The 26,847-nt window shown below is 34.6% G+C and overlaps 1 protein-coding gene across 5 annotated transcripts in view; it reads left to right on the plus strand.

Moving 5' to 3' along the window:
- PXDNL (peroxidasin like) overlaps positions 1-26,847 on the plus strand; it is a 586,539-nt gene that overhangs the window by 42,034 nt on the left and 517,658 nt on the right. The window contains exon 1 of one of the 5 annotated variants that reach the window (XM_074206823.1): positions 6,829-14,083. The exons of the other annotated variants lie outside the window; for them this stretch is intronic. Coding sequence (XP_074062924.1) covers positions 14,046-14,083 — 38 coding nt within the window. The 5' untranslated portion in view covers positions 6,829-14,045. Of the gene's footprint in view, positions 1-6,828; positions 14,084-26,847 lie in introns of those variants that run through there. 5 annotated transcript variants of the gene reach the window in all.

A 26,847-nucleotide genomic window follows, 5' to 3' on the forward strand; every position in this document is an offset into this window, starting at 1 on the left:
TGTACTTGCCTCTTTTTCTTTTTCTTTCCTTCTCTGTAATTTAGCTTTTCCTTCACCAGTGAAATCCTAGGTCAATTACTCCCCACTCCCCTCCCAAAATTGTTGCTGTAAAATGATCTACAGCTAGGGTATGGGAAGGAGCCTAACCCAGCCCTCTATGCAGTCATTTCCTGTCTCAACTATTTCTTACTAACTTTCTCTGTTCTTAACCTCAATTTTCTTATCTGTGGCTCTAAGCACTTTCTTGATCTGCTTAGATACTATTCATTTCCTCCAACTTAAAGTATAAACCGTCTCTTCTGAGTGTGATATGTGCTAATAGATCAGCAAATATCTTTAATACCTAACTCTCTCTCTCATCATATATATATATATGTCTTTGGAGAATTCAGAGCATATTATAAAAGATATGGCCACTGATGTCCTTAAAGAACAAAGCAACTCAATAGCAAAGATGGGAGAATCCACCCTCAATAAGCATACTTACTATATTTATCTATAAATATTCATGTCTACTGTGGGATTTCACATATCTAGCAACCCTTGAGTCTTTTTTTGTAAAAATTAAAAAAAATTGATTTAAGGCAATGGGGTTAAGTGACTTGCCCAAGGTTGCACAACTAGGTAATTAGTTGGATTTGAACTCAGGTACTTCTGAGTCCAGGGCCAGTGCTCTATTCACTATACCACCTAGCTGCCCCCCATCCCCTGTCTTTATACAGCTATTATGATGTGCAAAGGCTGAGCTACAGCCTCTTGTCCTACCATCACTTCAAACACTAACATTCCTTCTGTCTCTAATATTCTATGATTTTGTGCTAAAAGCTAAAAATCTCTTTTTGATTGCTAAATTGCCTTCCTTTCCTCCCCCTGTCTCCCTTTACTTCATAACTTTCCCATTTCTGTCATTAATACCACTAGTTCTTCTAATTGCTCATTTCAGAAATTTAAAATTATCTCTGACTCCTCTCTTTGGGAGGTAGAGGAGGTGGTATTGCCATTGGTCATATTGCCTCTCACTGGAATTACAGTACCAACCTCCTAACTGTGGTCTCCTTATCTTTTCATTGTATAAAAATCACCATGAAACTTAACTAAATCATTGCCTTCATGGTCATCTGCTCAAGAAGCTTTAAGGGCAAAATATTACTTCCCACCACTTTAAATTGATCTCATTTACTGGTATTTTTAAAAAAGTAAGTTTGATTAATGCTTTATGTTTTTTATATGGCAATCATGCCTGTAAATCCATTCTTTCCTTCCCCCTTGAAATTTCTCTGCTGAAATTTATTTCCCTAATTTGTCTTCACCTTCCTCTACTAATAAAGAGCATGTACTTTTATTTAGATAGCTTAATATTTAATATGTAGGCTTTAAAATAAAAATTTAGTTTTGAACCTTTTTTAAATTCTAAGTTAGTATTGAATTTGGTGCATGATACCATTCAAAAGAAACAAATTAACTGCTAGGGAAGATGTTGGGCTTAATGAAAGAAAATTACCCTGGATTCAATCCAATTTCTAGGAATCAAGTTATACTGCCTTGCATGGCTATTGATATTACTGTGACATTCTTAATTCTTTTCAATTTTTAACTTGATTATTTTGAGTTTAGAAAAAGACTATATAACTATCATGAGCTCTACTAATATTTTATTGGACAATTTATTTTTTTTCCTTTATTTTCAAAGAAGATCATGTCATCATGGAGATGATGCTATGACAAGCAAATTAATTGGATTGGAGTGAGGGGGTGCTGTGCTAAGTCACCAGTCTTACTTTCTTCTCCAAAGCCATCCTTTATCTGGGTCCAATGGCAAGATATGAATCAGGTCAACTGGAGATGGCCCTGGATGTGAGACCATCAGGGTTAAGTGACATGCCCAAGGTCACACAGCTAGTAACAGTCAAGTGTATGAGGTTGGATTTGAACTCCTGTCCTCTTGACACCAAGGCTAGTGCTACCTAGGACAATCAGATAAAATTCAAAATTGGCTTCTACTTCTAGGTGTGGTATTCTTTTATTTTTAAATTTTATTTATTTAAAGCAATAGGGTTAAGTGACTTGCCCAAGGTCACACAGCTAGGCAATCATTACGTGTCTGAGGCTGCATTTGAACTCAGGTCCTCCTGACTCCAGGGCCAGTGCTCTACCTACCACGCCACCTAGCTGCCCCTGGGTATGATATTTTTAAATAAGACATGCATGTTTTAAACTTTTAACAAAAAGTAATTTTGAAATCCTTGTGTTTAACGTTGCTTGAACTTTTATATTACCAAATGTAAAAAAGGAGATAATAATGAAGACATTCTATAAACTCCTAAACTTATAAGCCAGAAGATATAAGACTTGCTATCAAAAATCTTGAAAGATTTAATTTGGAGAGAGGTATGAGATAGGTAGGGGATTTATTATGACATTTAATTTTCTGTAAAATGAAAAATTTTATCTAGATGATCTCCAAGATTCTTCTAATTCTAAATCTTAGCAGAAAGAAGGCTAGAGAAGGCTTGTGTATGTGTGTGTGTGTGTGTGTGTGTTGCGTGTTTGAGAGAGATAGGTGGAACTAGCAGAAGAGAGGGATTGTAGACAGGGAGATGTCAAGAAAGAAATTGATAGACTTGAGTACATCCATGGAAGAAGGACTAGAATAGAGCAACCATGCCAAGGACCTGGTGAAATTGTGTCTTTTCTCCTCTCAGCTCAGAAAGGGAATCAATGAATCATTGCATTTTCTTTGAAGGGATTTTCGAATCCATCTAATTCGTGTATCCCTACACAGTAACTATGTTTGACAAGTGATTCCTAATGGCCTTTATTTCAAGTTTTCTGATGAGGAAGGAGCCCATTCCTTCCTGAGGCATCTCTGTTTTCTTTTTGCATAGGTTCTAATTAATAGGAAGTTTTCCCTTGACAATTTTCCAAAAATAGAGAAAGAATAGAAGAAATCTCTTGTTATCAAATGGACTTGTTTCCCAAACTGTTGCTGTAGTTTCCTTGTGTTTACACATACTAGATCATACATTGCTTTTGCTGAGGCAGCCACTGTAACAGTTTTGGAACTTTTAGAAAAAGCCTACCTCTGTTTCTCTCAACAGATTCCATCTCTTCCTCCTAGTAATGTCCTCGAGAGATAAGCAAACCATGTGCACTCCCTTTTCCATATAATAGCCTTGTCTATACATTGAAGATGGCTACCCAACTCACTTCGCTCTGTTCTTCTTCAGGTTAAACACCACTATTTTTTATTACAAAGCTCTGTATTCATTCAGAAAATTCTGAGAAAGCACCTCCTTTGGGTTAGATATGGGGTTAGGCAACAGGGATACAGATTCAAAAGTGAAACAGTTTTTGCTCTCATGAAACTTACTTTCCATGTGATGGGAAAGGAAGGGGCAGCAACAGCTGTAACTATAAAAATATGCAAAGTGATTTCTCTATGCCATAGATTATAATTTCTTCACTATTATGGTTATTCTCCTGGATATCTTCTATTTTATTGTTATCCTTTGTTGGTTTGTTTTTGTCCTTTGTTACTGAAGAAGACCAAAATGAAACCAATACAAACTTTGGAATGCTCTATCCAAATGGGACACAGATAGTCCATGTGAACACCTGGAGTGGGTTCTTTAACTTGTGACTCTCACATTTCCTTTGAGCTACTTCCATCTTGTCTTGCTTGTAGAACTCAGCACCCTCTCTGATGAAGATGATGCACAGTCCTATGTGTCTTCTGTGCTGTACAATCAATTACAAAGTTCTTATGAGAGACCTTGAGAGTGTCCTTATATCATTTTTTCTGACCACCATGTGAGCACTTGCCCTCTGTGAGTTCTCCATAAAATAGTCTTCTTGGCAAGTACATGTTTGTCATTCATCAACCTGACCAGTCTATTGGAGTTGTTCTCTCTATAGCAATGTCTGAATGTGAGGCAGTTTTCCTCAAGAAAGGACCTCAGTGTCTGACATCTTATCTTGCCAGCTGATCTTCAGAATTTTCCTAAGACAATTTAAATGGAATGTAAATTAAAGCAATTCATTTCCCTAGTGCTGGTAGACTGTCCAGGTTTCACAGGTATACCACAATAAGGTCAGCACAACAGCTCTATAGACCTTCAGTTTGGTAGACAGTCTAATACTTCTCCCCCACATTTTCTTTTGGAGTCTCCCTAATACTGAGCTAGTTATGGCAGCGCATGTGTCAACCTCATTATCAATGTATATCTTCCTGGAAAATATTCTGCCAAAGTGAGTGAACTTATCCACAGTATTCAAAACTTCTGTATTTGTACAATGTGGTAACAGGAACTTTAGTTGGTTCAATATAGGATGAAATTTGATGATGATAGATACAGTTTTACATTTGAGTTAAAAAGAATCATGAGTTAAAAAAAAATCAAGCCTTTATGCTTGAAGAGGACCAACATGACATCACTGTTTTGGAGCCAAGGGCATGTGAACTCTGAAGATTCTACCACAGATTGAATAAAATATACACATTTGGAGTGGAGCTTTCTCTAAATTTTCTCTAAATTTCTTTTTTTAAAAATTTATTTATTTTCATCCATTTGTATATGCATATTTCCAAGTTACAAAGTTTCCCTCCATCCTCCTTTCCCACCCTCCTCCCCTCAGTTGGGAATAGTCAGGTTAGCAATTTACCTACATATTTTGTTAAATATATTTACAAATTAGTAATTTTTGGCATGAGGAATTAGGATTAAGGGAGAGAGATACATTAGAGACAATTTTATAAAGTGTTCATCAGATTTGGTAAGTTTTTTTTTCTGTGTGTTTTGTTTTGTATTTCTTCCTCTGGTTGGGGATAATATAGTCCATAATCTGTCAAATACAGTTGTCCTAGGTCTCTAGACTGCCAAGAGGGGTTGCTTCCATGAAGACTGTTCATCTCATAATGTTGATGTGTAAATTGTTTTCTTAGTTCTACTCCATTCACTCAGCATCACTGATCCATTTCTCTATTTCTTAACCAGTACCAGGAAGCTTTAATGACTGCTGCTTTATAGTATAGTTTTAGATTTGGTAGAGGTAGACTACCTTCCTTTACATGTTTTTTTCATCAGTTCCCTTGCTATTCTTGCCCTTTTGTTACTCCAGATGAATTTTGTCACTATTTTTTCTAGCTCAGTAAAGTAGTTATTTGGTAGTTTGATTGGTATGGCACTGAACAAATAATTTGATTTGGGTAGAATTGTCATTTTTATTATATTAGCTTGACCTAACCATGAGCATGTGACATTTTCCCAGTTATTTAGAACTGACTTTAGTTGGGTGAAGAGAGCTTTATAATTGTGTTGGTACAATTTCTGGGTTTGTCTTGGGAGGTAGATTCCCAAGTATTTAATATTGTCTACAGTTATTTTAAATGGAATTTCTCTTTGTATCTCTTGTTCTTGGACTTTGTTGTTCATATATAGAAATACTTTTGATTTATGTGGGTTTATTTTATATCCTGCTCCTTTGCTGAATTTGTTAATTGTTTTGAGGAGTTTTTTAGATGATTTTCTCTGGTTCTCTAGATATACCATCATATCATCTACAAAGAGTTAAAGTTTTTCTTCCTCATTACCTATTCTGATTCCTTCAATTTCTTTTTCTTCTCATTGCTATTGCTAGCATATCTAATACTATTCTAAATAGTAATGGTGATAGTGGTCATCCTTCTTTCACCCCTGAATTTATTGGAAATGCCCCAAGTTTATTCCCATAAAATATAATATTTGATATTGGTTTTAGATAGATACTATTTATTATTATAAGGAAAACTCCATTTATTCCTATACTTTGTAGTGTTTTTAATGGGAATGGATATTGTATTTTATCAAAGGCTTTTTCAGCATCTATTGAGATAATGATATGTTTCTGTTGGTTTTACTGTTGATATGTTTAATTATGTTGAATGTTTTCCTAATGTTGAACTATCCCTGCCTACCTGGTACAAATCCAATCTGATCTTGGTATATTAACCTAGTAATAACTTCCTGCAGTCTTATTGCTAAAATTTTATTTAAGATTTTTGTATCAATATTCATTAGGGAGATTGGTCTATAATTTTCTTTGTCTGTTTTGGTTCTTCCTGGTTTAGGTATCAGCACCATGTTGATGTCATAGAAGGAGTTTGGTAGAACTCCTTCCTCTCTTATTTTTAAAAATAATTTATCTAGAATAGGGATTAATTGTTCCTTAAATGTTTGGTAGAATTCACTTGTAAATCCATCTGGACCTGGAGACTTTTTTTCTTAGGGAGTTTATTGATGGTTTTTTAGATTTCTTTTTCTGAAATGGGGTTATTTAAATAATTTATTTTCTCTTCTGTTAATCTGGGCAGTTTGTAATTTTGTGAATATTCATCCATTTCACTCAAGTTGTCCAATTTATTGGCATACAGTTTGGCAAAGTAGCTCTGAATTATCTCTTTAATTTCCTCCTCATTGGTGGTTAGTTTACCCTTTTCATTTTTGATATTGGATATTTGGTTATCTTGTCTCTCTCTTTTTAAAATCAGATTAACCAGAGGTTTGTCTATTTTATTGGCTTGTTCATACAACCAACTCTTAAATTTATTTATGAGAACAATGATATTTTTGCTTTCTATTTTATTAATCTCATCCTTGATTTTCAGAATTTCTAGTTTGGTATTTAATTGGGGATGTTTAATTTTCTCTTTTTCCTATCTTTTTTACTTGCATACTCAATTCATTGATCTCATCTTTCTTTATTTATTCATATAGGCATTTAGAGATATAAAGTTTCCCCTCAAAACTGCCTTGGATGCATCCTATTAATTTTGGTATGATGTCTCATTATTATCATTTTCTTGAATATAATTATTGATTATTTCTATTATTCATTGTTTGATCCATCCATTATTTAAGATAAAATTATTTAATTTCCAATTAGTTCTTGGTTTATTTTTCCCTGACCCTTTATTACATGTAATTTTTATTGTATCATGATCTGAGAAGTGTGTATTTATTATTTCTGCCTTTCTGAATTTGATTTTAAGGTTTTTGTGCCCTAGTACATGGTCAGTTTTGGTGAAGGTCTCATGTACTGCTGAGAAAAAGGTATATTCTTTTCTGACCCCATTAAGTTTTCTCCAGTCCTATCATATTTTAAGTTTTCTAAGATTTCATTCACCTTCTTAATTTCCTTCTTGTTTATTTTTTTGTTGGTCTAAATTTCTTTTGAGCTACTGCAATTCTATTTTGCTCATGGAGCACAGCACTTTCTTTGATGTGGGGCACGACATGCTAGGAGGTCCTGTGGCTTACAATTGATTCTAAAGTACTTCAGAGAGACCCTGGGAGTATTCTTATATTGCTGTTTCTTACCTCTATATGAGCATTTGCATTGTGTGAGTTCTACATAACATAGTCATTTAGGCAAACTTACATTTGGGATTGGAACAACATGACCAGACCATCAGAGTTGTACTCTCTGCAGTAGAGTTCGAATTCTTGGCAGTTCAGCTTGAGAAAAGACATCAGCGTCTGGTATCTTATCTTGCCAGGTGATCTTCAGAATTTTCCTAAGTCAATTCAGTTTCCTGGCATGGTGCTGGTAAACTGTTCAGGTTTCACAAGATAAGCATAATGGCTCTGTAGTGCTTCAGTTTGGTAGGCAGCCCAATATGTTTTCCCTCCCACCTTTTCCTTTGGAAGCTCCCAAACATTAAGCTAGCTCTACACAACATCCCTCGGAAGTACTGCCAAAGTAAATGCACTTATCCATGGCATTCAAAATTTCTCTGTTTGCTCTAATTGATGGTTCCATGGTTCCACTGTACCATGAAAGTAAAATCCTGGTTAGTGGAGAACCTGTGTTTTCTTGATATTAATTGTCAGGTTAAAATTAGCACAAGCAAGAAGAGAACTGATCCATACTCTTTTGCATCTCAGTCTCAGAGGTGGCTGCCTTCTGTGCACAGCCATCTGTGAACAAAATGTTTAAAAAAATCAACTTCAAAAGTAGATGGGGGGAGCATAATTAGTAGTTTATCTGAAAAAGATCTGTGATTTTTACTGAACTGAAAGTTCATTAATGATTAGTGTGTAGAGAGATAGGAATAGGTGGAGAGAGTTACCGTATCTGGAGTGTTGTGTGCTGTGTTCAGTGACTGGTTCTCTCTGTCTCTCTTTGTGTCTCTTTGTGTCTCTGTGTCTTTATGTCTTTGTGTCTCTCTGTGTCTCTCTGGCTCTTTGTCTCTCTGTTTCTTTTTGTGTCTTTATGTCTCTTTGTGTCTGTCTCTGTTTCTTTCTCTCTCCCCCCCTCTTCTCTTCTCTCTCATTCCCTCCCCCCTCCATATACACATACACATATACACACTTATAAATTTTATAATAGAGACTGTTTCATTTTTCTCTTCATAACCACTGTGCCAGATACATAGTAGATAATAAATACTTGCTGTTTGATTTTTTCCCCCTTTTATAGCTTTTCTGGTAATTTTCAGCTAATTCTGGGTTTAAGCTCTTCTGAGATAGTTTTTTTTAAAAAACAGGAGTATGCTATGATTTCATATTCATTTTTTTGCTACCCGCTGCTTACATCTTCTATACATATCTTTTAAAAATCTAATTTTGTTGGTGATTTACCTCTGTATCCGCATATACTGATTTCTTTAGATACCTCCTGTTTTCCCTTCTCATTAGAATTGTTTTCCTTTGTGTCTTTACAAGTTTCTTACGAGTTTCTTATCCCATCTTTACCCAAAGAATTTTAGTTCACAGTGTCCTCTCTAGCTTTCTTCTGACTGCTTAAAAAACTAGGGTCTTCAAATGGAGAATGCTTGTCAGACTATGTCCAGTTTTCCTTTTCCCCATTCACATCCTCTAGGATGAAGTGGCCTCTTCAAGATTTCCTTCAATTCTGCCACAGGAACTAGTTCTACCCTATTTGTGAGAATTCTGTCCAGAAGAGAATTCCCCATTTTTGGTTCCTCTAACTTTTGAAAGAAAAAAAAACCCAAAGGTTTCTTTCTACCTACCAGAAAATTATTCAGAGATTCAGGCATTGTTTTTCGTACAAACCAGGTTGGATGATTTTCAACTGCCTCAAACCCTTTGGGAAAATAAGTTGTAAAATTAAGATCATCTATCTTTCCCAATTCAGAGCTGCAAATACATAAATAGTGAACCCTAGTATTTAGGTTCTTTTATGTGATGTTAGATGTGCATATCTAGGGAAGACTGTACAGAAGACCAATTCTAACTTAGATCTAACAAAATAGGTGGTGCTGATAAGTACCTTGTTATTGGAATTTGACAGTCTTGAAGATTATTAAGATTCTTATCACTTAAGGCTGTAATATTATGATCATCAGATTGCTACATAAAAATAAATACCTTGCAGAATTCTAGATTTAGAAATGGGGATTATATTAACAAAAAGATTTTGAAATGAGAATTTTTTTCTAAGACAAGTTGTCAATTATCATCAAGAATTGGCCATTATATTTATTGCCTACATAGAATATGTTAATTGAATGGTTGGTGTTATTTAAGTATTATCCTTTACATTTTGTATGAGAATTTAAATTCTAGAATATTTAATAACCACAGTAATAATCATAATTAAAACTTTTATGGAAAATTATTAATGCAATATGTAAATAAACTTGTAATACTTATATAATGAGGCTGTACCTGGAAAACTATAGTTAAAATCTTGACTGAATTAAAACCACTGGAAAATGATATACTTATTTGCATTAGAAAGGAAAAAACAAAAGAGTACAAACATACTTTCCACTTCAAAGTACTCTGCCAAGAACTCTAATTATCTTCCCAGTTGTTTTTCCTTTGGTTGCAGACTTTTTCTGCCAAGACATCTAGCAACTAGTCTCTCAGTGCTGTTCAATTGACTGCAGTTTCTTGGAGTCACTCAAAGACTTGAGAAAAACTCTTGAGTACAGACATCTGCAAGAGACAAGTGGGCAATGCCAGTGTTTACCAATGAGACTTCATTATATTTACCAGGCACAACCTTGGAAATGGTGCTATATTAGCCATTTGAATGTTCATACATCTGGTTCATTGTGTGAAGGGAAAAGAATACACAATTTATATGATGCCTACCACTGTACCAAGTGCTTTAGATGTACTCACAATAAGCCTGTCAGGTAGGTGGTATCATCATCCTTATTTTACATTTGAAGAAAATGAGGCAAAATGAGGTTAAGTTACTTGCCCAAGCTTACGGAGCAAGTTTCTGAGATCAAATTTGAACATAAGTCTTTTTGATTCCAGGGCCAACATTCTATCCACTGTGCCAGATGACAGTGAAATTGATTATTATTAGTATCACAGATTTTCCTACCTGTTTTTTTATAGGACTTTAACTAGATGTGACTGAGCAAAAACTTAAAAAAATTTGGAGTTATTTATTGATTTGTACAATGGCCTGTTATGGATTAGCTTATATTAATTAGTAGGTAATTTATTTAGGAGCCATTTTTTTCTTAAAAAATACATTAATCATTGAATCAATGTAAGACCAGTGTATGAAAAACCAATGGCACCTCACTATCTGTACACTTAATAGTCTGAGGGGAAACCTGGAATTTTGAACTCAATTTCTTTATAGGGTAGTTCTAATGAAAACAAAGATTTCACCACTGAAAGCTTTAAAAATCCTGCATTCTATTTTCAAATGTAGAAAAGTGCTGTTATGTCAGAATGTTTTTTTCCCTTTTGTTTTAAATTAGTATAATCTTCCAAAAACAACATAGGAGAGATTATGTTGTAAAGGTTTTCAATTTTCAGTATACAGAACCTTTCTTTCTAGGTTTCAAAAATCTGGGCTGCTATTATGGAAAAAGGGGCAAAGGCAAACTGGTTCCCCAACAAGAATGAACAAAGTCTTTCTTTTTTTATCCTGTCCTGGACAGGAGCCACACTATTCACATTCCTTTAATTTATGTTTTCACCTTTTTTAGTGTACCAGATCAGCCATTCAAAGGGTTTACATAGTACCCTTTAAAATAATCTTATCAGTATACAGTGATGTTAGTGTTCTGACTATCCTGGTCTCAGATTATTTAGCTAAATAATATACATCTCATTTCAATGTACAATAATGAGAAATATGTATCTTTCAAAGTGACAGTAATGTTTTTCTCAACAAGCAGTAAATGCTCTCTCTAGTCAAGTCTCTTCTAACTATGTATGTCAATATCAGAGCTTTAAGTGTGCAGAAAAAAATTTCTGTGCTTCCTCAGGAACAAAGACATGATTAAGAACAGTTGAACTACTACCCTGTTACATGATGCAGGATTATTTGAAGTTCTGAAGAGTATAAAATTGCAAATCTATTGTCTGAAACAGTTAAAAAGACAAAACATACTAATCATTTCCCAGGCAACAATTTAACCACAGTCAATTAAAGATGACATTCCTCTAAAATCATGGTATTGAAATTCTTCAAATTAGGTGTGACTTGATTCTCTAATTTTTTTTCCAGCATAGAGTTTATCTTTTTTATTTGTAAATCAAACTGTTTTCATGATTTTTTAGCAGTTTCCAGCACTTAGCAAACCACATTACTTATGGTAGATGCTTAATTAAATGGTTGTAGAATTGCATTCCTTTTCTCTTTATCTTCTTCCTCTCTACTGACCCCCTCCCTGCTGCCTACCTCCATGACTATATCTCATCTCTGCAAACAAATCCTATGCTTTGCTTTGTTATCCTTTAAAGCTTTTGTTTCTCTTCTGCCTTTCTGCTTTGTGTGATATTGGTTTCTGTTACCATTCTACCAGAATATCAGTTCTCTTTTGCTTCTGACCAAATTTGGGTTTTATCTTGGTGAATACCATCTATCATAATTCCATGTTTCTAGCACTTAGCATTGTCTGATATATACTGTTTATTTTTTGAGGCTCAGCCTAGCTATATTGAGGTTTTCTGAAGGTTGATGGTTTTTCTAAGACTTCCTAGTAAACCAAAGGCTGGTAATTTGTGCAAGTGAAGGATTTACCTACACCAAGAAAATCATGGATCTTTTAAATCATGGATATTCTTGACATAATGAAAATAGAATAATTTAAATAAACTTTGGAATTTAGAGGAAAATACTGTGGGAAATATAGTTTTTCATTTGGAGAAAAAATATACTTTAAAAAGATTACTAGAATATTTTCCATTTACCTCGAACTGGTTTTCAAACTCAATATGTCTAAAACAATCTACTATATTTCTCCTTAAACCCACCTCTCCTTTTAACTTTAGTTTCTGTCCAGTGCTCTACCATCTTTCTGTACCAGCTTTACTGTCTTGGATCATATGAGCTTAGATTAAGTATCAGAAGAGATCTTAGAAACATTCTAGTTCATCCTAAGGCTAAGAAAAATTAAGTAATTTGCTCAAGATCACATAGTTAGTAAATGTCTACTAGTTCCACTGTCTCTTGCCCCCATAACAAATATATTGTAATGTCTTATCAATTCTACCTCCTCAACAATTCTCACATCTATTATCTTCTCTCTTCTCAGACCACAATTGCCCTAGTTAAAATCCTCATAACCTCTCACTTGGACTATTAGGATAGCTTCATAATTTGTCCTCTACTACATTAATTCTTTCTTTATTACCTGTTTCTTCATAACTACAAATTGATATTCCTATAGGAGAGGTCAGACCATTTCACTCCTCCATTCAAGTTTTGGTGGTTCGCCATGCCTGTGGGGTAAACCTCCTTTTCCATTCAATTGCCATTTGTAATCTGATAGAAATCCATTTTCCTACACTGATTATATGTTCCTCCCAGCCAGGCTAACCACCTTGCTGTGCTCAGATCTGACATTCTAATGTCCAATTCTGTATTCTCCTTCTTTACTTTGTTTCTTGAAACCTTATCTTCCTTCATTACTCAGCCTAAATACTACTTCTTTCATAAATCCTTTTTTTTCTTCAAATTTTCTCAGAATATTTTATCTGGTTCTCTTTTTGGTTCCTTTCATATCCTACCATGTATCATTTTTATTTATTTTTATACCTGTCTAATTAGATTTCAGTGGCTCTGACCATTAAGGTCAAAGACCTTTCCATTTAGAAGAATTTTTATACATCTAGAGAAAATTATTGTATTTTACATATAGCAAGTCATTAATAAACATTTGTTGACTGGAACTGAGCAATGAAACAAAGAACAATACTACATTTTATATAACTTTTCTTGGTTTGTTTTAAAAAATATTGATAATTTTTCTTCTGTATTACTTTTATTTCCAAATAAATTACCCACCTTCTTTACTCAGAGAATCACAATGTATTAAAAAAGCAGATCCAGAAAACTAATCGATACTTCAACCAAGTCTGAGAGTGGTGAAATATTTCACATGCCCAGTAAGTCCCTGACATCTCCTAAGAAGGGAGAGAACTGAATTGTTTCATTTCTTTCCAGGTCAGACTTTGTATTAATCATTATAGTATTGTTTAGAAAGTGGGGCCCTGACAGCAAAGTCCATCAAATAAGAAACAGAAATGGAAAGGAAAAGAAGCATAATTGACTGAACCTTGCCCTAAAAACGGTGGTCTTGGGAGGAACTCATTATGGTGGTTAACAACTTTTTAGCAAGTTAGATGTTAAAGCTAACTCAGTACTATGAAAAATCTTAGAATGACTCAAGTGAAGAGTTTTTAAAGCAAACAATAGAAAACATGTGCCAAACACTGAGGTTGACCTAAATCACACAGACAGAAGGAAAGAGATTTTTAGTAGGAAAATGACAAGACATTCTGTTCCCTAGCAAAATGTGGTGCTTGATAAATGATAACTATGTGTGTAAGAATTTTTGGTTAAATCCTCACAAAGCAATGTTTGTAGCTGACCTATTGAATAGAGTCCAAAGGAGAAAAAGAAGTTAAAACATTAAAAGCACATCTTATAATTGGCACTCGTGGTTTGTTTCAGAAAGGAGAAGAACCTTGACTGTTGCCCTCATTTTTCTGACTGTAATTCATTTAGTGAGTCCATTTCTTTGGCTTCCTCCAAAGATTCCTTCCCACTTCTGTCACAGAGCAATGTCACTTCACAGAAGAATTCACGGGCCCAGAAGAAGGTATTATTAATGGAAGTTCTTCTCCCTAATGCCCAAGTTATTTCTGAATTGTGAATTATTGACTTCAAAATGTTCATAGGTCTCCTTATTGAGCAAAAGCAAGTAACTCATCTTTTAAACTTGAAAATCTGATACTCTATAAAGATTTTGTTGATTGGTTCTTTTGTACTTTTGTGGATTTCCAACTTTGTCTTAGTTTTCCCTTCTAATTCTCTGCAGTGATTATGACTTCTTATAAGGGACAGAGTATATCCTGACAAATTTTGACTGGAGTTTTTATTTGAAAGCAAACTGAGCCCATGGTTTTAGAGGATATTCTTTTACTTTTTGTGTCTTTCTTGGCTTTGTAAGAGCAAACTGATAAAAGCATATTATTATTATATGTGTGTCATTATGCTTGATATTTCAAGATATTGATGTTGTTGTTATCCATGGGTCTATAAAATGGGCTTCAACTGCTCTTCTCTAGCATTATTGCATAAGGGAAAATTACATGGAATCTGTTGACGGCTGCATTTCAGTTTGACACAGAGTTGCTGGTCTAAGTAGAGGAAGGCAATGTAAGAAATCTTGATTTTTAACCAAAAGTCATTTTTTTGACTATTTACTATATTCCCAACACTTTGCTAGGTTCTGATCTAGATCAAAGAATATAACACAATGCCTACCCTAAAGGAGTTTGAAAACTATTGGCAGACTCTAAATATTTATGACATACACATAAGACAAATGGCAAAGGGAAGGACTGTAAATAATTCTCTGAGAAATTTCAAGAGCACCTCCATGTGGGAATGGTAAAGAGGAGGGGGAAGGGAAGGAACCTGTTATGTGCAAATTAAGTACTTTATAAGTATCTCATATTTTTCCTATTGTCGTTGAAGAAATGGAGGAAGACTGAGGTTAAGTGACTTGCCCAGGGTCACATAATTAGAAAGGTTTGAAACTAGATTTGAATTAAAGTCTTCCTAACTCCAGACCCAGTTTTAAGCAGGGAGTTTTCCAGACAGGGAAATTTTTTTTTGTTTGCTTTAGAAGAGGAATTATGTGATGAGAGTGGTATAAGAGGAAAATTGGGCAGTGTCATAAAAGATGTTGAATACCAGAAATATTAGAGCTAGGGAAATTGTTAAGGACCTCATTATAGCAGTACAGGCAAGAAGAGTTGAGGATCTGACATAAGGATGTTGGATTTGGAATGAAACGAAGGGGGTGATATGAGAGCACTTGCAGCAGCAGAATCAACAATACTTGGTAACTGATTGGCCTTATAGTGTGAAGGAGGAGGAAGAGACAGCTTGGAATACAACCTCATAAATCTAAGTGTGACTAATAGTGATAGCATCAACAGGTCACACATCAATAGTTCTTTTGGTCAATCCTCAATACCTTTCACCATGGTAGTTGCTCTACTCTGGTTATTCAACATAATGTTCCTTTTAAATGTGGTTGCCAGGTCTGAAATGTGGTTTCATTGTGACAAAATACAAAATGACTCTTAGTTTCTTATACTTTCTTACACTTATACCTTCCTTTTTATGTAGACCAGGATTTTATTAGTTTTGTTTTTTTTTTAGTGCCACATCATACCATACCATACGGAACTCTCATTCCACTAATAAATCAAAATCTTTTTCAGATAAATTTTAGTCTAACTCTGCCTCCCTTATCTTTTTCTTGTGAACCCATGTATTTTTATTCTGACTTTCATCTTAATAGATTCAGCTTTAAATTATGAAGCAGAAATCATTATGAAATGATTAGAATAAGTTCAAGGTAGAGTCTTTGAGGCTCTAGAGGGGCATAGGGCAACTTTATTCACTATTCAGTATACCTTTTTTGTGGGACAACAAGATTAAGTGACTTGTTCAAGGTCATACAGCTAGTATGTGTCAAGTTCTGAGGTTGGATTTTAATTCAGATCCTTCTGACTCCATTGTGCCACCTAACAGCCCCCTTAATAAACCTTCTAATGTTGTTCCAACATACTCCAAACCATCATTTGGGAGATTCCTTGAGGCCTCAGTAACATATCTCAGTACTGTCCTCTTAGATCAATGTTATGGTTAGCAATGTAGTTATTATTAGGGTTGTAGATCATGGGAAAGTTTTGAGGAATGACTAATAGCCAGGTTTGGATTCTGATTACACTCCAAATAACTTTTTGGATGGGTCTGTGTTATCCAATGAATTATAAGTGCTACTCCATTGATTCCAGTTGGCAAAGTCCATTTTGGTTTGTGATAAGTGACTTTTGTCACTTATGAATGTCTACTGTTTACAGAGCTATTTCTTTACAATATTTCATCTAAAACAATTGGAAGAACTGCTTGCAAGAAAATCCTTTATATTCAACTTTTTTGGGAAGTTACTGATGATGATGATGATGAATGTTTGTCCTTTTTAATAGGCGAATAATACTCTCATTTGCTGATGATAGAGTTTTGATGGTGCCAGCAGCCTTTTTTTTCTCTATAAGGGCATCGTTTCACACATTGTAAACTACCTTAAGGACCATTGGATGGCTCAGTGAATAGAGTACTAAACCTAGAATCAGGTAGACCTGAGTTCAAATATGGCCTCAGACACTTACTAGCTCACTCCAGCCAAGTCACTTAATTCTGTTTGTTTCAGTTTCCCTATCTATAAAATGAGTAGGAAAAGGAAATGACAAACTATTCTAGTTTCTTTGTCAAGAAAACCCCAAATGGGGTCATGAAGTGTTGGGCATAACCAAAATGATTGAATAATAACAGTAAAAATTACCTCAAAACTCCAGATAGCAGTTTTACTTAACTGTAAATGTTTCCTCCAGTTGTGTAATTAAAATTTTTATAAACTCTTTCTTCTTCAGGTTAAATAATCCCCAAATTCCTTTGATGTCCCCCAGCCAGATCTGGGGAAGCTTTAGTAGAGGCTCTGACAATTATTTTAGGGCCTTGAGGGATGGGTTGGATTTCACCTGGTTGAAATGCCAGGGCAGGAGATTCCAGGCAAAGAGATTAAAATGAGCAAACTGCAGGAGCAGTAAGTATAATTCATGTTCAGAGAATGAGGTTCTGGTTCAGTATGGGTATTACTAGAAGATGGGGTGGGGATAGTCCACTTTAGAGTTTGAGTTTTCTACTATCAGAGGAGTGTGAATAGATAACTAATATTAATGGAATCCTGCTTTAAGCTACATCTGATGGTAGTATGGGGTGGATTGAGTAGGAGAAAAAACTGGTGGCAGAAAGCCTTCTAAAGAGGCTATGACTATTAGTAAATGAGTATACCTTGTGTTTGAAAAATGCAAAGATATAAGCTTTTGGGATAAAACCTCACTATTTGGTAAAAAAAATTGCTGGGAAAATGAGAAAGCAATCTGGCAGAAGCTAGGTATAGAATAATATCTTTACATTTAAAAAATATTTTATTTTTTCTAATTATGTGTAAAAATTATTAATTCACTTAATAAAATTTTGAGTTTTAAATTCTTTCCTTCCTTTCCTTCCCTCCTCTCTCCTTAAAATCATTAACTGATCCATTTAAATTTTTTTCCAATTACATGTAAAGCCAATTTTTAGCATTTACTTAAAATTTTTTTTCGAGTTCCAAATTACCTCTTTCCCTCCCTTCCTCTTCCTTAAGATAGGTATCAATTTGATTTAGATTTTATATATGCAATCATATAAAATAATTTTTTATATTAGTCATATTATAAAAAGAAAAAATTAAAATAAAGTGAAAATAGTATGCTTTGATCTTCAAACAAACTTCAACAGTTCTTTCTCATATATGGATAGCATTTTTCATTGTTGGAAATGTCCTGAATTATCATATTGATGAGATTAGCAAAGTTATTTATGGCTGATCATTGTGCAATGTTGTTGTTACTATATATGGTATTCTTCTGATTCTTCTTGCTTCACTTTGATCCAGTTCATGTAAGTCTTTTCAGGTTTTTCAGAAACCATCCTGATCATAATTTCTTCTGGCACAATATATTCCATCATATTCATATATAACAGCTTGTTCAGTCACTCTTCAATTGATGGGGATCAGCACAGTTTCCAGTTCTTTACTACCTCAAAAATAACTGCTATAAATATTTTGTACAAATAGATCCTTCCCCCCCATCCTCCCCCTCCTGTTTTAGAAATCTTTGGGATACAGACTTGGTAGTGGAATTGCTTAGTCAAAGAGTATGCACAAAATGATTGCCCTTTGGGCATAGTTCTAAATCGTTTTCTAAAATGGTTGATCCAATCATTATAGAGAGTAATTTAGAATTATGCTCAAAGAATTATAAAACTGTATATATCCTTTGACCCAGAAATACCACTATCAGTTTCCCAAGGTTATCAGGGGGAAAAAGAAAGACAATCTTTATCTTCTAATAGATTTATAATAGCTTTTTTTTTGTGGTGGCAGAGAATTGGAAATTGAGGGGATGTCCATTGATTGGGGCTATGGTTGGATGAGTATATGATAAGCATCTAGGTGGCACAGTGGATAGAGAGCTGAGCCGGAAGTCAGGAAGACTCATCTTTCTGAGTTCAAATCTGGATACTTATTACATGGACAAGTCACTTAATCCTGTTAGCCTCAGGCTCCTCATTTGTAAAATGAACTAGAGAAGGAAATGGCAAGTCACTCTTGTATCTCTGCCAAGAAAATCCCAAATGGGCCCACAAAGAGTTGTACACAACTATGACTATTTGACAAAAAAATAATAATAAAATAAGATTGTGATAGAACATTGTTCTGCTATAAGAAATGGTGAGCTGATTGGTTTTAGAAAAACCACGCAAAGATTTACATTACAAAAACAAAGAGTGAAATGAGCAGAACCAAGAGAATGTTATAAACAGTAGCAGTAATATTTTTCAAAGAGTAACTGTGAATAACTAAATTACTCTGAATAATAAGATCATTCTCGCTAATTATGCAGGACTGGGGAAGAAAAATGCTATCCATCTCCAGAGAAAGAACTAATATGTGAAAGTATGCATTGTATGGTTCCATATATATAATTATAATCAAATGCTGACCTTCTCTAATGTGGGATTGGGAGGGAGGGAGATAAATTATAATTCCAAATGTAATCTCCCAAAAATAAATAAATAAAAATAAAAAATACTAAGTGGCTATGGCAATTTTCTAGATAAGAGATAAAGGAAAGTCAGGAGAAAAATGATAATGGAGGAAATAAAAAGAGAAGAGTTTGAGAAGAATTTTACAACTTTACTGACACTATTATTTGGGGGCAAAACTTTAGGATGCTTATGTGATTTTTATAAATTAAAATGAGAGATTGAAAAGAACTTAAGCTTCTTAAGTTAAGGCATTTTCTAATAACTTATTAGTTTATTGTTATTGAAAATATAGTCTTGTCATTATATAAAAAGTAGACATAACAAAAGATTATTCCAACTCTCCCCTAAGACTAGTTTCTTTGTTAAATATTAATATCTGCTTTTCAATGACTCCAAACTGGAGAAGCATTAAAAAATAGAATAGCTTAGAGAGAAAAATAAATATTCATTTTTCAAAAATATCTATGCTTAAGAGCTTCTATTTGATGCCTGTTTTCCCCTATGCAGCCTGCCACTTTTCTACAAGACTGCTACTTTCTATCAAATTAGTTCTAGACCATCTGCTGAAGAGTCTTGAAAGTCAAGTGTCTTCTGATTAAAAGGTTAAGTCTACTGTTATTTATTACTAAATGATATAGGAATTGTATGCTCATTGATGTGAAAGACTAGCAATATCTTGAGCCAACTAGTGTGTTGGCAGGCAATCTTTTCCACAGAATTCTAGCAAGACATTCCATTGCTGATCAGAATCACCTCCACTACTCCATTTCTACACATCCTGTGAGAAATTATTTGTCTATTCTTTGACTGGATCTGGCAGTTCATGTAATATGGAAAATATTCATGGAGGACTGAGATGTGACCACCAAGTTAACTTGTATTGACAGAGTCAAGGTTTGTCAGGTTCCAAGGCCAATTTAACTCTCCTGGCTAGTCTTGATGCTACCTAGTGCTACTAAGTCTTTTAAAATACCCCAAACACAGCAAATTAAAATAAACAACATAAACAACCCTTCCCCAGAACCTCTCATCAAGTATGAATTGAAAGATGCCAGATAAGGGGGGGATACACTGGGAACTGGAATCCATCTTCCAAATATGGATTAATCCATTGGATAGTGCTGCATGTGTGGTAGCAGATACATTTTTTTCTGGTCTTGTCAGACTGAAACACATGTTCTCCATTTAAATGACTCATTATGTGCTTCTCTAACAATTACAGATGAGCAAAAGTGTTTGTCTTGAATGCCAAAATGGATAACCAAATACAACCAATAAATAAGAATCTATGCAATTTCTCTTTTTTTTTTTGCTCAAGATGGTGATTTGAAGAAATCTAAAACTCAATGGTACAAAAACAAGCTTTTCTTCTTCTCCTGCTTCTCCTTTCTTTCTGTTTTGTTCCTGTCTAATCCTAGTCTCAAACTGAGTTTCTTTTTGGACTGGAAAGTGCCAATACATCATGAGTTTTTTCAATCCTTTTATAAATGGTATTTTAAAAATTGGTTGCTTTTGGTCAAGGAGATCATTTGTGGGTGGGAAAAGATGAGATAGCTGTCAGAAACAAAGACAGCTTCAAAAAGGAAAAAGACCTGGAAGAGTAAACAACTGATCCAATGCAAAAGTGTAAGGAGTTAAGAAACTTTGTATAAATAGTATATTCTGATTCCAAAATAAAACTAAATATTTTAATCAAACTTTCTTTGAATAAATAACCAGTTTCAATTCCGAAAGTTAAAGGGTTAAAGCTATCATGGAACAATTTTGCAAGCCTTTAAAATGTCTTGGTTTATATGTACACATACACACTAAATTCAGTGAAGGTGGTTCCTTACAATTAGCTTTTGTTTCATTATAAAAATACATTTATCTAGTGATTTTATAAACACAAATGACTAAAAAATAGACTAACTTTGTCTATCATTTTAGCGATAAAAGACTGAGGCTATTTGTGCCCTAGAAGCTGTTTCTATAGTTGCATGTGTAATTCATATAGATCTCATTTTATTATTATTATTATTTTATTGGCAAAAGAATAACAAAGACCTTTCTGTTTGAAAAATGATGGCAAATGTCTGAAAACACTTTTCCTTTGTAAATTAAAAAAATACTCTGGCATTTTGTCTGGATAGACTTTGCATTTCTTTCCTGTTTAAAGTGGAAAGTTTAGAAGTGCCAGAGTTCTTGCATATCTTCTACCAAGTCAGAGGAAAGGAAGACCCTTTGCCTCTTATACTGTTTTTATTATTTAAAAGCATAGACTATCTACCAAAAGTCTATGCTTTAGAAGCTTGCATAGGTTGGGCAACACCATGTTAGACATCTAGATGTGGACTAGGTAATAACATTAATTCATTTATCAAGTTCAGATCAAAAAATCTTTTTTTAAAATATTTTATTTAGAGTTTTACAATTTTTCCCCTAAATCTTACTTCTCTCCCCCGACCCCCCACAGAAGGCAATTTGTCAGTCTTTACATTGTTTCCATGAATAAATCATGAATAGCATTATTAGTATGTTTTATCTTCATAGCTGCTTTGTAATAATCTTGAATTTACAAATAGGAATTTATATGGAAAGTAGGAAGGGATTTAGAGATTATTGAGTACAACCTTCTTTTGAGTCCTGGAGAAATAATTTGTCCATAAGTATCAAAGTTAGGATTATAACCCAGGTCATCTAACTACACAGTCAATGCATTTTTTCTAGAAAAATAATGCTTTTGAGGGTCACACCAGTTTTTTTTAAAAATTTTTGACTTAGGCCCATTGCCATCAACCATAATGCCTTTGCATGTTGTTCAATAAATGCTGAATTGAATTTGTTTAGTATTTCTCTAATTTACCTATTTTTGGTAGTCATGTGATTACTTTGTGCAGAGATTCATAGAGATATTAGGAAGATAATCAATGTTGCTGGAAGAAATGGAAGAAAGTTCAAAGCACCTCTGAGGGTTCTATGGTCAAAACAATAGTTATTTGTGTGATATATCTTGGAACAACTAGGTGACACAATGGGTACAGCACCATGCTTGGGGTTAGGAGACACATGAGGTCAAATTTAGCTTCTACTACTTAATTCTAATACTTAACCTTGGACAAGTCACTTAACCTTTCTTGCTTCAGTTTCCTCATCAGTAAAATGAGATGGAGAAAGAAATGACAAATCATTCCTGTATTTTTGCCAAGAAAACCCCAATTGGGTTCAGAAAGATTCTAACACAACTGAACAAACTAGAATGATTTCTTGGAATGTCATGACTAACCCATAACTTTTGCATAGGTGAGAGGTGCAGCCTGGCTAGGCTAGAGGAAACTTCACAGGCAGTTAAGTAGCACAGTGGCTAGAGTACTAAGGTGGAGTCATGAAGACATCATCTTCCTGAATTCTAATCTAGCCTCATCCACTTAGTAAATGTGAGACACTTTGTCTCAGTTTTCTGATCTGTAAAATGATCTGGAGAAGAATTTGGCAAGCTACTTCAGTATCTTTGCCAAGAAAATCCCAAATGGAGTTATGAAGAATTGGACAGACTGAAAACAATTGAACAACAGCAAAGCTAAATGAGGATAGAACTTTTGAGACTGCTTAAATAAGATTCATTCATTTACTAAGAATGTTGGTTAAGAAGAGATTGAGCAATCTTGTTACCTCTTAGACTTCTCTTCTCTTCTTTAAGGATATGATTTCTCTCTCATCACACCGAATTTGGATCAAGGTACAACATGGAAACAAAGTAAAGACTGACAGAGTGCTTTCCATGGGAGGGTGGGGGGAGGGAAGCAAGATGGGGGGGAAATTGTAAAACTCAAATAATATCTTTAATAAAAATAAATTAAAAAAAGAAGAGATTGAGTGGAATATTCCCTCTTAACAGTTTATATTCCTAGTGAAGTATATATATATATATCCATATATATATATATATATATATATATATAGAGAGAGAGAGAGAGAGAGAGAGAGAGAGAGACTATTACTCTTAGACTATTCTTAGAAGAAAGAGGGAGAGAGACCTTGCATTCTCAGTCAGACACCCTCCTGATTCTGTTAGCGAGGGAAACAGTGGACTATTTCCAGAAAGACCTTGCATTCCCAACCAGACACCCTCCTGATTTTGTTAGGGAGGTAAATAGTGGAATACTTCCAGAAAAGAGACCCTGTATTCTTAATTAGCCACCTATTTGGTAATAGACTGGGAGAACAGTAGACTGCCTCCTCTTGTTTCATGATAAGTACTAAGAAGACTTTGCATACTCAGACATTAATTCATTTAAATAGATGACAAAAGGTCATTAGAAATCCTCTTCTGAAAAAAAAAAGCAATCTTCTGATACCCTCACCATTTGGGTGGTGAGGTAATATTCTATGAAAGCATTTTATTCTTCTCTTTGTTACCGGGTAGATTTTTCATGTAAAGATTGTAACTGAAAACCTTAACCAATCAGGTTGGAAGCGGGGGGGCTAGGGAGAGGGGGAATCATGCTAGGCCGTATAATCTTGCTTGACTATCACCTAGGGGCAGCTCCTTGATCTTCACTATCTTTGTGAGATTTGGAATGTGCCCTTTTCTTGAGAAAAGCCAAAATAAACTATCTTTTTATCTCAGAGGAGTCTCTATATATTTTTAGTGGATTTTTATCCCACACAAGATGTAGTCTTTTCTGCTGGGGAGAGAATTACCAATCACTACAGCTATTGGTAGAAGAAGGAGGTGGCTAAAACATCTAATGAAATAGCTGTAACCACAGAAAACATATTAGATATTGAATGAGGAATTAGGGAATTTGAAGAATAGGGAACAGAGAGCATGGTCTAGTAGAAATTAGGTCCCCCTGGGAGAAGTCCAATGAAATTAGTAGAAAACATTGGCTACTTGCAGCCTCAGAATTATGAATTGTTTTCTGGTGTAATCTAGTCTCCTGTTCATTGTTCTCATTCTGATTGTCAATCAGTGTTGGGGAGGCATCATCCAGTCCCCCGATATATGTCACATAGTCAGGTCACCAAATCTCCAATATATGTCCTTCTACCTGCAAACTGTCACTTTCTTGCTACCTTGAGGAGGAACTTGAGATACAAGGGTCCAACTTCATTTGCTGAACTATCTAAATTGTTTTTATTTCATTGTGAAAGTTCCCAATAAAAACTGGTCCCACATTAAAATCTTTGTTGATCTTCCATGATCAGACTGAAAACATGTTGCTACCTTGATGTACCTATAATAAACCACTTTTAATTCTCTTTTTTTCTTAAGTTTTTCTTCTTTAATCAGGGTAAGAATCCAAATGAAGTATTTTGCTTTCAACAATATAATATGATGTAACATGTAACACTTATACATATATTATGTTATTCATTTCACTGTTTAAAATGCTTTTATTATTAAATTGAGTGTTCTTAAGTGACTGGTAAAAAAGTAAAATGTATTTGTCAAGGCTTATGAGTTAGAATTTAGAGAGATATAACTGATAAAATAGAATCTTACTAGCAAATTAGGAGAAAGGAGGGGGGAGGTTTGTGGGCTATATAAATCTTAAGTAAAGTTGGAAAGTTAGAGAAAACAGGATCTAATAAGTCTCAGATAGCTATCCTTAGTATCGAGAAGACTTCAGTCCAAGACCTATCTTTCACTAAATGACCATGAACCATGAACTACTTTTTAAAGACCCACCTGTCTGGGATTACAAGGTACAGAAAAGAAGCCAAAGGAGCCCCAATTAAATCCTAAATCCAGACCAAGAAAAGGGAAAAAAAAGTTGAAAATAAATATTTAAAACAGAATAGAAAGCTATTTAATAGTCCCATATATTCCTTTATTGCTGGTTGAGATAGGAGAGGGTTTCAAGGAAAAGAGGTGCTTGTGTGTGTGTATGTGTGTGTGTGTGTAAGTAATACAATATTCATTCTTCATTTGAAGTCTGAGTCACAATTCCGTCATTTGGTAATGGATTTCTAATTCAGCCCATCTTTCATTGCTTCAGTGGCTTGGGTAAAGAAATGGAAGCTAAATCAACACATAATTGGATTGCCTGGCTTTCTCATGACTACCTCTATGGTATCTATCTTTGTGCCAACCTTTGTGTCAACCCAATTTTAGAGAACACAGGAATAAAACAATCCCGGGTCCCTTAAGGAGCTTTATGATAAGGAGGGTTGTCACATTTATTTTGCCTTTGTCTCATTTAAATAGCAGAACAAAGTTTCAATTCAAATCCCATCTTTTGAAAGAGGCCTTCCCTGGTTTACTTGTCTCTTGCATTAGAATTTGTGTTTCTTGAAGGCAGGGACTGTTTATTTTTGCCTTTCTTTGTATTTCCAGTGCCTAGCACAGTGTTTGGCACGAAGAAAACATTTGAAAAATACCTTTTGTCTAACTAAGAAACCTAAGATTCTGTTTAGAGGAGATGGTAAGAGGATTCCTGGTCCTAACTGCAGCTTCAAATCTTTCAGAGGGTTTGTGGGGGCCTAGAAAGTGCCTGCAAACAACTCAGACTAAGGATTAGTTTTTAATTGATTATTAGATTGTCCATTATTACAATTACATTTTACTCTACTTCCTGAAATGCCATAGAATTTGAAATTAACCGAATATTTTATGAGTAATTTAGTAATCTGTGAGTTAGATTCACTTCTTATTGTTACTAAATTGATGCCCTCCAGGACCCATAGATCATCGAAATTAATGTCAATACCTATTTGCTTAAAACAATTCTGAAAGAGCTCATGCTACTTTTCACTTAAATTGTTTGTTTTTCATCCCTTGAGCTATGTTTATCCTAATAAGTTTTATCTCAGTCTTAAAATTTAAAATAACTCAAGATTGAATGTAAAATAGATAATAGGTAATGCCAAATGAATTCTTTTTATAAGCAGCTTTGTGCCTCTCAGTTAGTGCTCTGGTAGCTTAAACTGGATTGGAAGTACTGCCCTTTCCTAGCTGTCTTGAGTATTCATTTCAGGTTGGAGAAATTAAAAAATAACAATTCTTTACTGAAGCTACCATATTTCAGCATGCAGATAGAGTTAGAGTAGTTTTTAAAAAGTGCATGAGGAGAAGAATATTGAGAGAGGGAAATGTTGTTTTATCTCTTTGGTCTGAGCTTTGAGGTTTTGTGGCCCTCATCCCTGACTGTTATGCCAACTGTTGCTATTACTTTGGCTGCCAATAATAACCTTTGGTAGCTTGACACCTGACTCCTGCTCCACATTAGCCTTGTACCAGCTGCTACTACTATCGGACCAGATGTCCTGGAGGTCCAGGCTAGAACATTAAGCCCAGTGGCTGGAGGTGGGCACCACTCTAAAAGTGTCTGGCTTTTCACAGTCTTTGAGATTAAGGGACCATCACCCATAGTAACACATTGATTCAGGCTGTTCTCAGGGATCTCTCAAACTACCTTTCTTCCAAATACTGCTAATTAAGCAAGCATTTTTTTCAAGTGACAGAGACTATAGTCTTATTCCAGAGTTACAATGGCAAAAAATTCCAGCCCCTTCCCCTCAAGGAGCTAACACTGTAATGATTAGGTAGGCATAGCAGGTGACAGACTAATGAAATTTATTTTAAAAAAGCAAAATATTTAAAAAGTAATTGGGAATGTCAGAGTTAATTTAGGAAATCAAGAAAGGACTTGAGCTTTGAAAGGAACCAGGAAAATCTAAGAGGTAGAGATGAGAGGAGAGAGC

Source organism: Macrotis lagotis, chromosome X (genome assembly GCF_037893015.1).
Source record: "Macrotis lagotis isolate mMagLag1 chromosome X, bilby.v1.9.chrom.fasta, whole genome shotgun sequence".
Taxonomy (NCBI): domain Eukaryota; kingdom Metazoa; phylum Chordata; class Mammalia; order Peramelemorphia; family Peramelidae; genus Macrotis; species Macrotis lagotis.